This window comes from Alexandromys fortis, unplaced genomic scaffold, assembly GCF_014885135.2.
Source record: "Alexandromys fortis isolate MF-2015 unplaced genomic scaffold, M_Fortis_MF-2015_v1.1 scaffold_0, whole genome shotgun sequence".
Lineage (NCBI taxonomy): Eukaryota > Metazoa > Chordata > Mammalia > Rodentia > Cricetidae > Alexandromys > Alexandromys fortis.
The window spans coordinates 31,986,781-32,001,172 of NW_026067949.1; the positions used below are offsets into that span (position 1 = coordinate 31,986,781).

General features: G+C 42.1%; 1 protein-coding gene across 2 annotated transcripts in view; it reads left to right on the forward strand.

Moving 5' to 3' along the window:
- The window catches only part of Cep135 (centrosomal protein 135), a 58,724-nt gene that overhangs the window by 26,854 nt on the left and 17,478 nt on the right, over window positions 1-14,392 (forward strand). For both annotated transcript variants that reach the window (XM_050150179.1, XM_050150180.1), the window contains exons 12-19: window positions 619-771; window positions 1,883-2,032; window positions 5,991-6,068; window positions 10,066-10,217; window positions 12,515-12,630; window positions 12,704-12,858; window positions 13,251-13,306; window positions 14,006-14,174. In XM_050150179.1, the coding sequence (XP_050006136.1) occupies window positions 619-771; window positions 1,883-2,032; window positions 5,991-6,068; window positions 10,066-10,217; window positions 12,515-12,630; window positions 12,704-12,858; window positions 13,251-13,306; window positions 14,006-14,174 (1,029 nt within the window). The remainder of the gene's footprint in view (window positions 1-618; window positions 772-1,882; window positions 2,033-5,990; window positions 6,069-10,065; window positions 10,218-12,514; window positions 12,631-12,703; window positions 12,859-13,250; window positions 13,307-14,005; window positions 14,175-14,392) is intronic.

Genomic DNA, 14,392 nt, shown 5'->3' on the forward strand with positions numbered 1-14,392 from the left:
CAATAGATACTGACTTGTACCATTGCACAGATGGACCTTGTGTGGGTATGAAGCTGGGACGACAGTTGGGGCTATTTTACCTGAGATGCCAGCCATAATGGTCATTCATAGAAGACAGGACACACATACCTCCCTGGACTCTTGGGAGAGTTATAAAGAAGTGACTCTGAGCACTTAGCATGCATCAGAATGACTGGAAGACCTGACAAAATGTCCTATGCTCTCCTCCCAAGGAGCCCAGCATGGGCCCTCCACTTGATGTGCACACCAAGCTTCTAGGTGCTGCCGATCTCCTGGTCTAGAGGTTATAGTTAGGTGTCACTGATGTGCACTAGGAGCAGCTGGGGGGGGGGGGGACCTGTGGAAGCCTCTGATGAGATCTGCACAGGTGGTGTTATTGGCAGCCGTGCACCTTCCTGAGAACCCAAAGCCAGGGAGTTTGCACCATTTCTGCCAGTGCTTTCATCTGCTCTCCGGAATTTATCCTTTAATTACATGGAAAGAACTTCTGTTCTGTCTGTGAGCCTGCTGCAGCCAGCCTCGTCACCAGCGTCTCTGTGACAGCCGCGCGGTTGTAATTATAACAAATGGTAATGTGGATCTGTGTAATTGTTTCAGGGCGATCACAGCTCAGACATTCATCTGATCTCAAGAGAACGAGATGAGCTCCAGCGCATGCTAGAGAGATTTGAAAAATACATGGAGGATATTCAGTGCAATGTGAAGCTGCTCACGGCGGAAAGGGACAAACTCAGTGTCTTGTATAACGAAGTAAGGAGTGGGTCCTAATTATTGCACAGGTCATTTCAACTCAGTTAGCTATAACGGAGCCCCGTTGTATCCTGCATGTTTTCCTGACACACGGGACTCAGGATTTTCCTTCCCAATTAAGATGATACGTGGTAGTAGTTTGGACTGTCGTCTTTTCAAAACAGAAATTTCTCTTCGTTTTTCATGTTCGTTTTCCCTCTTTCTAGTTTATCAATGTGTCAGGTCAGTTAGAGATGGTCTCTTTGTTCTAAAATTAACTGAAGAGACCTTAGCTGACTCTGTGTCAAAACTGTCGTGAGCTTTAGACATGCTACTACATATCTGAGTCCTAGGGATAAACTGGATATGCAGCCCCTGTTTGAAGTGCTGGCTCTTAAATTAGCCTCTAATTCTGAGAAGATGACGATGGCTCTGTCGTCAGAGTGCCTGCCATACAAGCCTGAAAGTCAGATCCCTAACACCTAAAATCCAGGCATGCTGGCTCTCATCTGTAATGTGAACACTTGAGGGGTCAAGATAAGGTGGGTCTCCAGAGCCTGTTAACCCAGGCTAACCGGGCAGTGAGAGATGGTGTTGTACGCTCTTGGGGAAAATCTGCTCTGGGGGCCAGCACTGCCACAGCCTGGCCCTCCCTGCTGCAAAGCCTGAGCTGGCAGACAGAGAGCTGATGAACAAATCCTGGAGTTTGTAGCTGGTTTGTCCACAGCTCTCTCTCATGAAGTCCCTCACTGTTTTGACAGGAGGGGAAGACATGGAAGTGAAAAGAGACACGTTCACTTTTGTGAGCTTTTCTAGGACTTGGCAGTGCGTTCACTACATGGATCCACTTCCGGAGCTCCCCACAGTAGACTTAGCTCTCAGCCTTCTGGAGTCCACCTAGTTAATTCTTCTCTGTCCGTCTGCTTCTAGTTTCCAGTGTTGTGTAGCCGCAGTTTCTCTCACTCTTCTTGCCTTTGGGACTTTAGTATTTAATTTTAATCCTTTTACTTTTATTTTATTGGGATTTGGGAAGAAAGGGAAAGAAGCATGTATTTAATATATCCCTACCCTAAGCCCTTTTTAAAATAATGGAATATATCTAAAGTACTTTTCTATCTCTTACTGCTTGAAGGCTAAGGAAGAGTTGTGTGCACTGAGACAGGATTCTACTAATGTGACAGTCCCCAACAGTCTTGTTAGTTGTATGGAGGAGAAAGAGCGTGCGTTATCTGACTTAAGAAGAATCACAGCAGAAAAGGAAGCTCTGCGAGAGAAGTTGAAGGTCAGTAATTCAGCTTATATCCTTTGGAAAGGAATTAAGATTGAGTACTGGCGGAGAAAGTGAAGTAGCATGCCTTATTATACCCTTGCCCAACTGCCACCCTGATGACTGCGCTTTCCTGGGAAGTTACTACTTAGTATATCCGTCGAGGCGGAGCCAGCTTAGCAGCAGCCCAAACTGAAGCACCTTGTTGGTGTGTGGCCCCATAGCTAGAGTATTCCAGCACTGATTAAGTGTTGTCCATAGCTGCTTTCCATGGTAGCAGAGCTGGGAAGTCAGAGCGGGCACATTAAGCTCCAGGACCCAAGGCATTTGCCATCAGTCCTTGCAGAAGCAATATGCCACACCCTGAATTTGGGATTGTTGTAGGTCGATAGTCTTTTCTTCTTTACTTAATGACAATGGTTATTTTTCACCTAGCAGACAGTTTACCCATTTAATGAAAGGGACAGGTCAGTGGCTTTTGCTATCCTTTTCTCCCTGTCTTTTATAACTTCCAGCATAATTAATCTTAGAAAAACTCATTACCACAGAAAGGAATCTTGTGTCCATTATAATAGCTTCAGTTTGCCCCAGGCCTTCTCTGCTGTAGGCACTACTAATTCACTTTCTGCCTCCATGCGTTTGCCTTCTCTGAACATTTCATATGAACTGAATCATTAAACGTGATCGTTTTTTCATTTTGTGATGCTGGGTATTGAACCCAGGGTCTAGCATGTACAAGAGAATCACTCTATCACTGAGCTACCCCAGTCCACATGTGTTTTAATGTTTGGTGTTTCTCAGCATGCTGTCCTTAAGGTTCGTCCATGGGTAATGCTCGTAGGAGTGTTTGTGTGCAGTTTTTATTCCTCTTTGGTGGATTACGAGTCTTATAATTGCTCCTGAATAAGTGTGGTAATAACGTAACAGTCCACACGGTATGTTCTGAGTGTTCTTATTGTAGAAGCCATGGATGCTTCTTCCACTTAATATTATGAAATAAATGCTTTGAAAGTAACTACTTAGGAACAAAAAATAAACACTTTAAGCATAGTCTTTATGCTACAAATCTTAGTTAAAGTTTTATATCCAAAGGCAGTGTAAGAATGTTTTTAATGGGAGTCTTTTGGAATGCTGCCTTCTAGAAAAAAAAAAGTCAGTTAAAATTACCAGAGAGAAAGCTTCTGTGCAATATGGCACCCTTTAGCACAGCTACGCACTTACCCTTTTCTTTATCTGTTGTAATGACCAGAAATGTAAAAATAGACTTTTAAAAACACCATATTAGTGCTAACAGCTCAGAAAGGCTGCATTCTGATTAGCAGACCCTTCTGGGTTGTAGGAGGCCGGCTTTTGTGAATTTCCAAGAGAACTTTCTCTTAAAAACAGCCTACTTGTCTGACTCCTCCAGCCTTCTGGAGTGTTTCTTGCCTCCTGTCTCCTGACCCTGCTCTCCAGCAGCCGTTGTGACTAAGCTCTCTCTGAAAGCTCTGAGTGACAGCTGTCAGCCAGGGCCATCGGTGCTGCCTCCTGAACAACTAACTGTCCCCAGTGCTTTTTAAACAGGAGCCATCACAGTAATCTTCACAAAAGCCTTTCTGGTGGTTCCTGTGTACAGACGAGAGCCCTGGATTTGAATGAATTTAAATAACTTGCCTAGCCTCCCCCGTCTGTGTTTACAGTCTCCTTGCGTCCTCCTTCCCTTCCTTTCAGTTGTTCCCTTCTTTGTCTTCTGCCCCCATCCTGTAGTGGCTATGCTCACAGGCATTCTTACAGTGTTGCCCTTGTGCTCTGACCCACCTTTCAAAGATGTAAGTCTGGTCATGTTACTTCTAGTAAAGTTAATTACCTGTTAAAAGATCATTAGCGATCAGCCCTGGCCTATGTTAAGGCCTGTCATCTTTTCCTGACACTCATTTTTGCTATTTCCTACTCCTTTTTCTCCAGACTTTTGGCTTAAGGGGCCTTTTCTTGCCATGAGTCTCCTGCAGTGGACTGAGAGTCTTCCACCTCTTCAGATGCCTTCCTATCTGTACTCCTCCTCTAGCTCCAGGTTAAGACCTCAGGCAGTGAGCACGAGGCTCTAGATGCCTTTTGACATATGAAAATAAAGCTCCTTGCCTAGTAAAAAAAAACTACTTGTTTATGTTTATTTTCCTTTATGCTTGAGAATTTCATGCATGTATATAAATGAAGTATGATCATATTTATTCTTCTTAGCCCCTCTCACCTCCCCTCATGTTTCAGTTTCCTTCCTTCCTTTCCTCTTTCTTTCTTTCTTTCTTTCTTTCTTTCTTTCTTTCTTTCTTTCTTTTTTTCTTTCTTTCTTTCTTTCTTTTTTTTTAATAACTGGAGTCATTGCTGCCTATATGTGTGGTTTCGGGCCATCCACTGGGGCATAGGAATTTTATCAACAGTTGTATTCTTACAAAAGAATGATTCTCCCTCTTCAGACTATCAGCTGCCAGCAGCTCCTCAGTGAAGGGTGTGGCCTGGAGATCATCTACTCCACCTGTGCAACAGTGTTGACTGGCTTGGTTTTGTGTGTGCCTGGTGCACATAATCCCAGCAGCTGTGAGTGCAGGAGTGTGGTGGCCATGCCGTGTCTGGAGGACAGCACTTCACAGCACCCTTCCCCAGCTTGCAGCTTTCACACCCTTCCTGGCTCCCCTTCTCTGACATTCCCTTAGCCTCGGTTGGAGAGAGGGAGTTGATATCCATATCCGGTGTAAGCCTCTTATTCTCAACACTTGGGCAATTCTGCATCTCTCCATTGGCTGTGGCCCCCTGCAAAGAAGGTCGAGAGAGCAGCCCAGGTGTGTAGGTGTGAGCACAAGCATTTGGAGGCACTTTGGCAGCATGGCCATTTACAACAGCAGACTCAGTAGCCATGCAGTTCCCTCTGTGGAGCAGGCTTTGAGTCTAATGAGAAAGGGGTACCTGTGACAGCCCTGCCACCACTGCACCAGTGGCACATGTTACCTGGCAGGTGAGTGTTGCCATATGCAAGGTCTAGGACTTGGTGTGCCTCTTGATGTCCGTCTTCCTTTAGCAACCTGCAGAGCACTTTCTAACAGGATTTAATTTATTTTGAGACAAGGACTCCTGTAGCGCAGGCTGACTTAAACTTGCTCTAGAAATTAGTATCACCTTGAACGCTTGGCCTCCTGCCCTCATGGCTTTATTTTAGTTTCTTGTTTTAGGTCTGTCTTTCTTACAAGACTGCATATAATCTATGATGTCAGAGACTTTCCTCATGGCTGCGCCCTGACAACTTGCTTGGTGCTTGATATAGAACACATATGAGCACTGTTTAAATGATTTAATTAACACAGCCGTGATCCCTTTAACTAGATGTACAATCGTATGGAATCCTGCTTTTTAATGAATACGAGTAAACATCTCCATTAGAAAAACTCAGTGACCATTCTGTGCCCTTGACTTGGCAGCAGCTGGGGCTTGTGTGATATAATATAATCAGAAAACAAACCATCTATACCAGCCAGTTCTTAAACTAATCTTATTCCATTGCCTATATCTTCCTTGGCATGTATTTTCTTCTGAGTCCTATTTTTCTTACCTCTGAGCTCTAATCTAGCATGAGATTCTTGGTTCTATCAGTGGCCCTGTTTAAAAAAAAAATAAGTGAGTGTTGGTGGGGAATGTACATCTCCTCTTGTGAGGGCGCATTCCTGCTCTGTGACTTAGCGTGCTCTCCCCGTATGATGCCTGTGTTAACAAGGATCCATCCAGCTAAGTCTTTTTAAATGAGTCCACGCTATTTTCTTCTCTGTGTAACACATGAAGGTTGGAAACATAACGTTTTCTAACTGAAAGAATGCTTTTGTAAAATGCCTGGCCTTTCTAAAACATTTATAGAGTCTGTGCAATAGGAGACATAGCTCTGAAAACTTGCATTACTTACTTTTGTGATTATTTGATACAGATGAACATTCTCTATGCAATTCTTTTTCAGAATATCCAAGAAATGAATGTTTTTGGAAAATCAGAATTAGAGAAGACTATTGAACATTTGACATATATGAATCACCAGGTAATTTATCAAAGGATTTGGGGAATATTACATTAGATGGATGACTGGGCCACTGATGCTTTTAGTGTACTGTATGTCTTTGTAAACTGATATGCAGCAAGGAGGAGTGTGTGCTCTGAGACTTGTTACTTGGTTCAAATCTGGCTTCCTGTCTAGACCAGTTTCTTGATTTCTGTCTTTCGGTGTTTTTCATTTATGTCTTAGGACTAACACTTCTGTTTCTTGGGGTTCCTATGAAAGTGTAATGGATGAACAACATGCATGTCACACTTAAGAGTACTGGAATATTGCAGGTATCTGTAGTGGCTAGCTGTGATTATTGTGGTTTGGTCTTATAAACCCCAATAATCAGACTAAAAAGTGAAGCTCACTGTTAATTTTCTTGATAATTAGCCCTCAGTATCTGCAGGAGATTGCTTCCAGGACATCCTCAGATACTCAAATCTGAAGATTCTCAAGTTTGTTATATAAAACAGCTTAATACTGTATATAATCTATACATTCTCCCATATCAACTATCTAACACCTTATACAATGTAAATAGTTGTAATGCTGTGTTGTTTAGGAAATAATGATGGGGAAAACTGTATATGATCAGTACAGATGCAGCCATTCTAGACTAACTAGATAGTATGTATTTTCTACAGTTGGGTACTCTGAAATTCCAGAATTCATATGGAAAAAGAGCCAAAAGTAACATAGAAGTTTAAGGAACATTGATTGATACTGGGTTTTTAGGGCCATTATAATTAAGATAAGGACTAATCTTTATTATCCTTATCTGACTAAATCAAATATAACAAACCTGCATAAAAGGAACCTAACATATACAGAAACAGATCAGTGAGTAAAGAGTGTGATTTAGTGGTTCTTTCTAAATGAACGGCTACATATATTAAGAATGAGAAATTGGCTCCTGCCTCAAATAGACCACACCCAGCAATCGTTTTAAGATTATTTGCAGTTAGCTACTTGAGGCTGAAGCATGAGGTTCACAGTGTCTGCCTCCAGTTTGAGCAGTAGCCAGGCCTACTTGGACCATGGCTGCAGCAGCCACTGAGAAATACTTGCCATGGTGTGAAGAGGGAAGCGCCCCTGTTCCTTCCTCAAAGCCTAGTCCCTCACAGGGGTTATATTTGTGAGCCAGGATGAGCATGGACCAGCCGAGCTCTCAGGGTTTCTTATCCCGTTACAAAGGCTGGGGCTGATTTTTGGTATGGCTGCTTTCTTCAATAGCCATCCCTTTGCTGGCCCCACTTCACTCTTATTTATTTTCTGGCCCAGGCTGCGGTCTTTCAACTTCTCTGCTCTGGCATTTGCTGTTAACCTGGCTAACAGCTGCCAGACATAACCAAGTCACACGAGTACGCCACTGTTGAAATATGAGCGGCGGGGCTGCGTCCCCAACACCCCGGCAGCTTGGCTAGCTCATGCCCGAAATAACAACACGCAAACTGTATTCATTTAAGAACTGCTTGGCCCATGAACTCTAGCCCTTACAGGCTAATTCTCGCACCTGGACTAGCCCATTTCTAATAATGTGTGTAAGCACCCCAAGGTGCGCTTACCGGGAAGATTCTAGCCTAAGTCCATCCTGGGAGAGCTGAGCATGGCGTCTCTTCGGGAGCAGAGCAGAGTCTGACCTCACTTCCTCTTCCGCCCAGAATTCTATTCTGTTTACTCCTCCCATCTATGTTCCAAGCCATGAGGCCAAGCAGCTGGTTTATTATAACTTAACCAATGAAATCAACAGATTGATATATGACACTCCCACATCACGCCACTGCCTGAAGTTTTCTCCTCCAGGTTAATTAGTATCTCGACATTTATGACATTGTCACAAGTCTCAGGGATGCACAGAACTTACATTGTAACACACATGGCTTCTAGTTCTTTCCTCCTGAGTTCTTGTTTTCTGAAACTGAGCCTGGCCCTTAGCTGTCTACATTTCTGTCAGCATTCTGGTCTTCTCCCATCAGAGTTGCCTAACTGGCTCCGCATTTTAACAGTCTTGGTTTTTGGTAGTTCACTTCTCTAAACTCTTCCAAGTCCCTTCTGTAAGCTAGTTCCAAAGGCTTCTGAACTCCATGCTTAGGGAATCACAACAGCCCACTTCTTTTTTGCCTGTTTTCTGTGTTTGTCAGCCTTTCCTTCCTGTGAGCAAGGCAATGTAAGGAAAGGTTTATCTGGGCTTCTGGTTTCAGGGGCTCAGCCCATGGCTGCTTCCATTGCTTGGCTCTCAAGCCAGTGATGGTGGAGAGGGTCTGCTAGACTAGCACTGCTCACCTGACAGCAGAGAGCCGTGAAGGTGGGAGGCGGGGAACATTGTGCATCATCCTCAGGCCACACCTCAGCAACCTCCTTACTTCTAAGAGGTCCCTTTTCCTGAAGTTCCCACACCTCCCCAAAAAGTGCCACCAGCTGGGGACCAAGCCTTCAACACCCAAGTTTGTAGTGAGCATTTCGTGTTTAAAGCACAGCAGGCATGAATAGCAGCTGCAGGCTTCCAAGGCGGCAGCAGCTCATTCCTAGAGAGTTGCTCTATATGGAAGGTCAGCAAACTGTGGTTCCTGGACTAGACGCACTAACTGCTCTGTCAACTGAGTTTTAGTGAAGATAGTGAGCGGTCATTTGCTGTGTCTCTGTATTGTCTGCATCTGCTACCGTGCTTCACTGGAGTGGCAGTGACAGACGACAGGCCCCATAAAGCCGGAAGGATTTATTTGAACAAGTTCATGATTTTAAATCATACAGTGGAGTGCTGTTGAGCAGAAATAGGATGAAAGTTACTAACCTCAGCATGTATGGCTGCTACCATGTGTGTTCTACCAACACAGTAAGTTGCTGAAAGCCTAGAGTGTGATTCTATTCATGTAAAACAAATGTAACTACGCGGTGCATAGCTTAGGAAGGAATGCCACAGAAGAAAAACGGGATGCTTGGTGCTGTGGTGCATGCCTGCAGATTGAGCCCTGTAGGAGGCTGAGGCAGGGGGATCATTTGAGCATAGGAGTTCAGGATAGTCTGTGGAACATAGCAAGATCCCATCTTTAAAACAAACAAACAAAAAAGAAAAACAAACAGAAAATAAGAAAGAAGATTCAGGATTGTGGTTTTGTATGGCAGGAAAAGAATATGACTACAGCCTGCTCATGGAGGGTCAGATGTATTTTTTAAACCACATAAGAGATATTCTTTTTGTTTTATGATTTCTTCATATTCTCCATGCTCTTATATGGGGGAAATGGGTGTGTTTTCTTGTCCATTTATACACAAAGCCCAGTTTTAGTTGCCGTAGCTTTATTGTTTATTTTAGTATCTCTTATGGTAAATTTATTTCTATTCTTTCATTCCCAGTTTGTCCTTTCTTCTAAAAGAATTAAAGTGTAAGGTGCCATCAATTCCTAATTGAATTGCTTTTATTGGCGTTTCATTGAATTTATAACTTGATGAAATTTTAATACATTTAAAGTATTATGTTCCTACTCAGGGAAGCACGGCAGTCTGCATTGTCAGGTCTCTCTTTAGACAGTACAGGGAAACTTTCACTTTGTTTCTCATATAAATCGCGACCATTTTGTGGTTACATTCTTTTCAACTCTCATTTTTGTGTAATTCCTGTCTGCTTATTGCAGGTTTGAGGGTTACTTTTTGAGGGGGAGGTGTCTCTTGGTTCCAAAAGCTAGAAATGAACCATGGAGGGTTTTGAGGGTTTTGTTTGTGTTTTAGGAAGTTCCTCTGATTTTTCATCCTGCTTATCGTCTCCCTTCCTGTGTCATTTGTGCTGTGCGTTTCTGTTGTTGTAGTGATAGTGAGGAAAGAAAGGCAGAGGATGCACTGACCCTGACATCTTGATCTTAAGAGTACAGATGATGTTCAGTGTATTAAAAACCTAACATATGTCCATAATTGTCTTCCAGAAATATTATTAAAGTATAGCTATGAAAAATAAGATATTACTATATATGCTTATTAATGTTTTACATTTAAATTATAGCTCGAACGTGAAAAATATGAATTGCAATCTAAAATATTAATAATGAAAGAAACAGTAGAGTCATTGGAGACCAAATCAAAACTCCAAGCTCAAAAGCTTAGCCACGTGGCTGGTGACTCATCTCATCAGAAAACAGAGATGAACTCTCTTAGGTAAGTCTGTTAAAGATTTCGTTACTTCTTCTCCGGGACATGCTTCTTCTGGTTATGCAAGGTTCATCACCATGGCATTCAGCTCTGTGTCTTTAAACAGTGCTTTCCCAAGATGGCCTCATGGTACCGTCTTCCTGGAGCTTTTGGAGAGGATAGAGGGAGGTCTGGGGTTACCTGATTTACCTGAGTGAGTCTGGATAGATCTGGGTATCTCTAGTTTTGAAACTTTCACAAGATGACATGATCGTCAGTTGTTGGTACCTTAGTAAATATTCAAGACACTGTGCTCTGCAGGGAAGGATTGCTGGGCTCTTAGGCCTTCTACCTTGTGGACCTTTTCCTCCTTTTTCTTTCCTCTTTTAAAATAATAGAAATTCAGAATGTTTCATGTCCTTTTTTTATTTTTTTTATTTATTTTTTTTTCCTTTTTTAAACCATTCTGATTTAGAAAACGAAAATGTAGCCAAAGGCTAGGCGAGCTAACTCTGATAGCGCAGAGAGCATGGATTTGGAGTCTTAGAGATGGGCGATAAGCGACAGAGGTCATAGGTCAGCACTGAGACAGTATGGACTTGAAGGGAAAAGGCAAACTTAAGAAATGTTTCTTTTATAAAATCAAAGGTGATGGATATGGGAATAAAATAGCAGGACAGTAATCCATAATGTATGCATTGGATTGCTGAGTTATTGCTTAGCCATTTGTCAGTTTCAAGCACATAAAACTTAAAGAGATAAAAGCTAATAGTGTCAGCCCCCCCCCCCCGATAAAACTGTTCTAAGCATAGGTAGACAAACAAATAAACAAACAAAGCAGAAGGCAACTGGAGGTTAGCAGAAAGGGTCAGGGGGAATCTCTCCCTCTTAATTATATTTACCATAAAAATTAGGAAGAGATTCTGAAACATCAACAGAATTCCTATCTCTGCAATAATAAGCAGTAGCTGCAATCCGAAGGGAGAGTAGTGATGCTGGTTCTAAAAGACTGATGAATGTCACCCAAGAAGGTTAGTGAGCACTATGGAGTTAAAGAGATTGGCCACTGTAGAAAACTGAGCTGGTGAAATAAAGAACAAATTCAAGAATTTCACCTATAATTCAGAAAGACAAAAAGCTAGAGAAGTCAGTAGGTCTGTTCTTGGTCTTCTGTGGGTCAGTCGACGGCCTTGGCTTTCCTTTTCCTTCTTCACACTGCACTTCCGCTTTCTCCTACTCTCCTGTTGGGACCCCTCTTCCTTTCCTGCTATACCATGTGATGCTATTCACAGCCTTCCTAATGGGCTGGCACCTTGGGCACATCGGAGAGCCTCCAAGAAAGCTCACCAATAGTTTAATGTAATAGGCCATTGAATTTCTAAACCTACCTTCCAGCAAAATTCTTCACAGATCTCGAAAGAACAGTACTAAACTTCATATGGAAAAGCAAAAATTTGTTTATTTCTGTAGAGATGTCCCATTTTACTCATTGTCTTGGGAACCAGACCTCTTCCTCACTAGGCACTTCTAACTCAAACTGTCATTAGGATCTTCTTTGGTGTCTTGTCCTCAAAGGAAACCCAAAAGGAAGCTATTCGCAGCAAACCGCCTGAGGTGAGAATGGTCCAGGCTGGGTCAGTGCTTTCCCACTAGAAGCATTTGGAAGCCTGTGACTGAGAACCAAGACTTCTGTTACAGCTCCCGAGATGCTCCTTCTGAAGGAACTGGTACTTCCAACTAGTAATAGAGTCTTGAGACAGTCTTTACCAGGGACCTCCTCAGGTCCCACGACTCCTTCCCCTGTTCCCTGAAACCAGCCTTTAGTCTTATCCCATTTCACTGTAAAAATGCCTACCTTCTCAACGTACCTATAGCCGTCTGCCCCTCAGAATCAAAAGAAGCAAAATTGCAAGCTTTCATGGTCAGGATGTTGAAGACTTATGGAGAGTCTGGAGTGTCCAGCCATGTTATAAAGAAAGGACTTTCTCTTTGTCTCCACTATTGGAAATACATTTTGAGGAAAAGGGGGTTGATGTTAGGAAACTGAGGAGAACATTAAAACTGCCAAGAAACTTCTAGAAGAGAATATACAATTAATTTCATTTTTATGCCATATTATTTTTAAGAAGATGGTACCATTTTGGAGAAGAATGGTGGACAGCAAGAATAATATTGTATAATAGAATGCCATTGATATACTGGAAGAGCTTTATAATAAGAAATAAAAGAAACTTAAATAAATCAAAATATTTTAAGACCATTCACATAACAAAGCTGTTTTTGTGAGAGATAAAGAATGCCGTTTGTTTTGTCCGCCATTTTAGGATGGTAAATGAACAGCTGCAGCGGTCACTTGATGACTGCCAGCACCGACTTTCCATAAAAAGAGGTGAACTTGAATCCGCCCAAGAAGAAGTTAAAGTTCTGGAGGAAAAACTAGGTGAGCCTTCTGAAATCTTGCTTTTGCTAACCTTAATTGCCTCCGTCTAACAAACATTCCTCTCTCTGTGTAGAAAAACTAAGCTGTAAGATAACATCCCAAAGTGAAGAAGCTCACGCCTTGAAGAAGACCATTGGCGTGATTGACAAAGAGAAGGACTTTCTCCAGGAGACTGTGGATGAGAAGACAGAGAAGATCGCCAGCCTGCAAGAGAGCCTCACCAGCAAAGTATGTATCCGCCGCATGTTCCTTGGCGTCTCAGTGGGAGCCCACGGGCAATTCCTGAGACCCACGCTGTCTTTGACAAGTCTAAATTTCCTTCTAGCCTAGTAATAGGAATCTTTAAGATAGGATTTATCAATTCCGAGAATGTGATTTTTATTTCATTAAAGCACACTTTGAAGAAACCGCTGCAGTTTGTAGATGGGTAGAAACATACCAAGATGTGACATAGACATGGATATAGAACTATTTTTACCTAGAGCTTGCGTTTATGTATGGTTTATATAATTGAACTGTATATTTAGCTACTTACTATCTAAATGTAGTAGGTTATGCAAATTTAGCTAAGAATGATTGTGAATGATTTAGAATCCATTATGTTTCTGTAATTTCTTCAGGAGAAAGCTATTGCCCAGGTGAAGGTCACAGTCGCAGAGTATGAAACATCTTTGAAGTAAGTAGTCAATGAAGGGCGGTCCGTGTTTGAGAAAATCTCAGTGAGTGATCTTACTGAGTTAGCAATCTGGTGAGAGGAGACTGTCTCCTGTGAAGTTCCCGGATTTGCCACTGGCAACCTTGCTTTCTCAGCCCCCTGCTCTGACTTGCTCTCTGCCTCTGTTGTTTCCTATTGTGTGTGCTTTTATCTGCCTGCTCTTTGTCCTTATGTAGTCATCTGTGAAAGTCCTGCCCATCTCATCGTGGATTGTGTTCATAGCCAGGTTTCCCATTTGTTCTTCAATTTAACCTATCCTGAGCACTCTCAAAAGTTTACATTTTGTGTCTGGTCTAAAACCAAAAGCCACTTATTATATTTATTTTACCTACCTTTATGTCTTGTATAATAATGGAATTATAAACATCATATTATAATATAATTTAATATAAAAATTAAATATTTAATGATGTTTTATATTTTGCTCCTAACAGTTGAAAATGTTATGTTTGCTTAACTTGTAAAATAAGAATATGTATTTTGAGGCTTTATTTGCATCTATTTGATAGGATCTAAAGTCCCTGAGTATTTTTAATGAGTGTCAGAGGCAGCAGCTGTACTCTTGTGTACTCACGCACTTATTGAGAATGTTCTAGTCTTATTTGAAGTAAACTAGAGTTTGCCATAATGCTTTATTACTGCCACACCATGTTTTGGCAGCCAGCTAAAGGACACCTTGGCTAATCGAGACCGAGAGATAAACAGCCTCCGACGGCAGCTCGATGCAGCTCACACAGAGCTGGAGGACGTTGGGAAATCTAGGGAGATCTCTTTTAAGGAAAACAGAAGGTTACAAGATGACCTGGCCACGATGGCAAGGGAAAACCAGGTATGACACCAGGCAAAGATTTTTCATGGAACTTAATATTTGCTAAGTATTAAACTTCTAAATATTTTCTCCTAAAATGCAATGGTATTGAATGGAAGCCGTGTAAGTCCTTGAGGGGAACAGTGGCTGTCTGAGTGGTAGTTAGCAAGTACAATTTTGTTAACATGTCCCCAGACCTAATAGCATTTGGTTTTTGTTTCTGAGTAGCATGGCCTTCT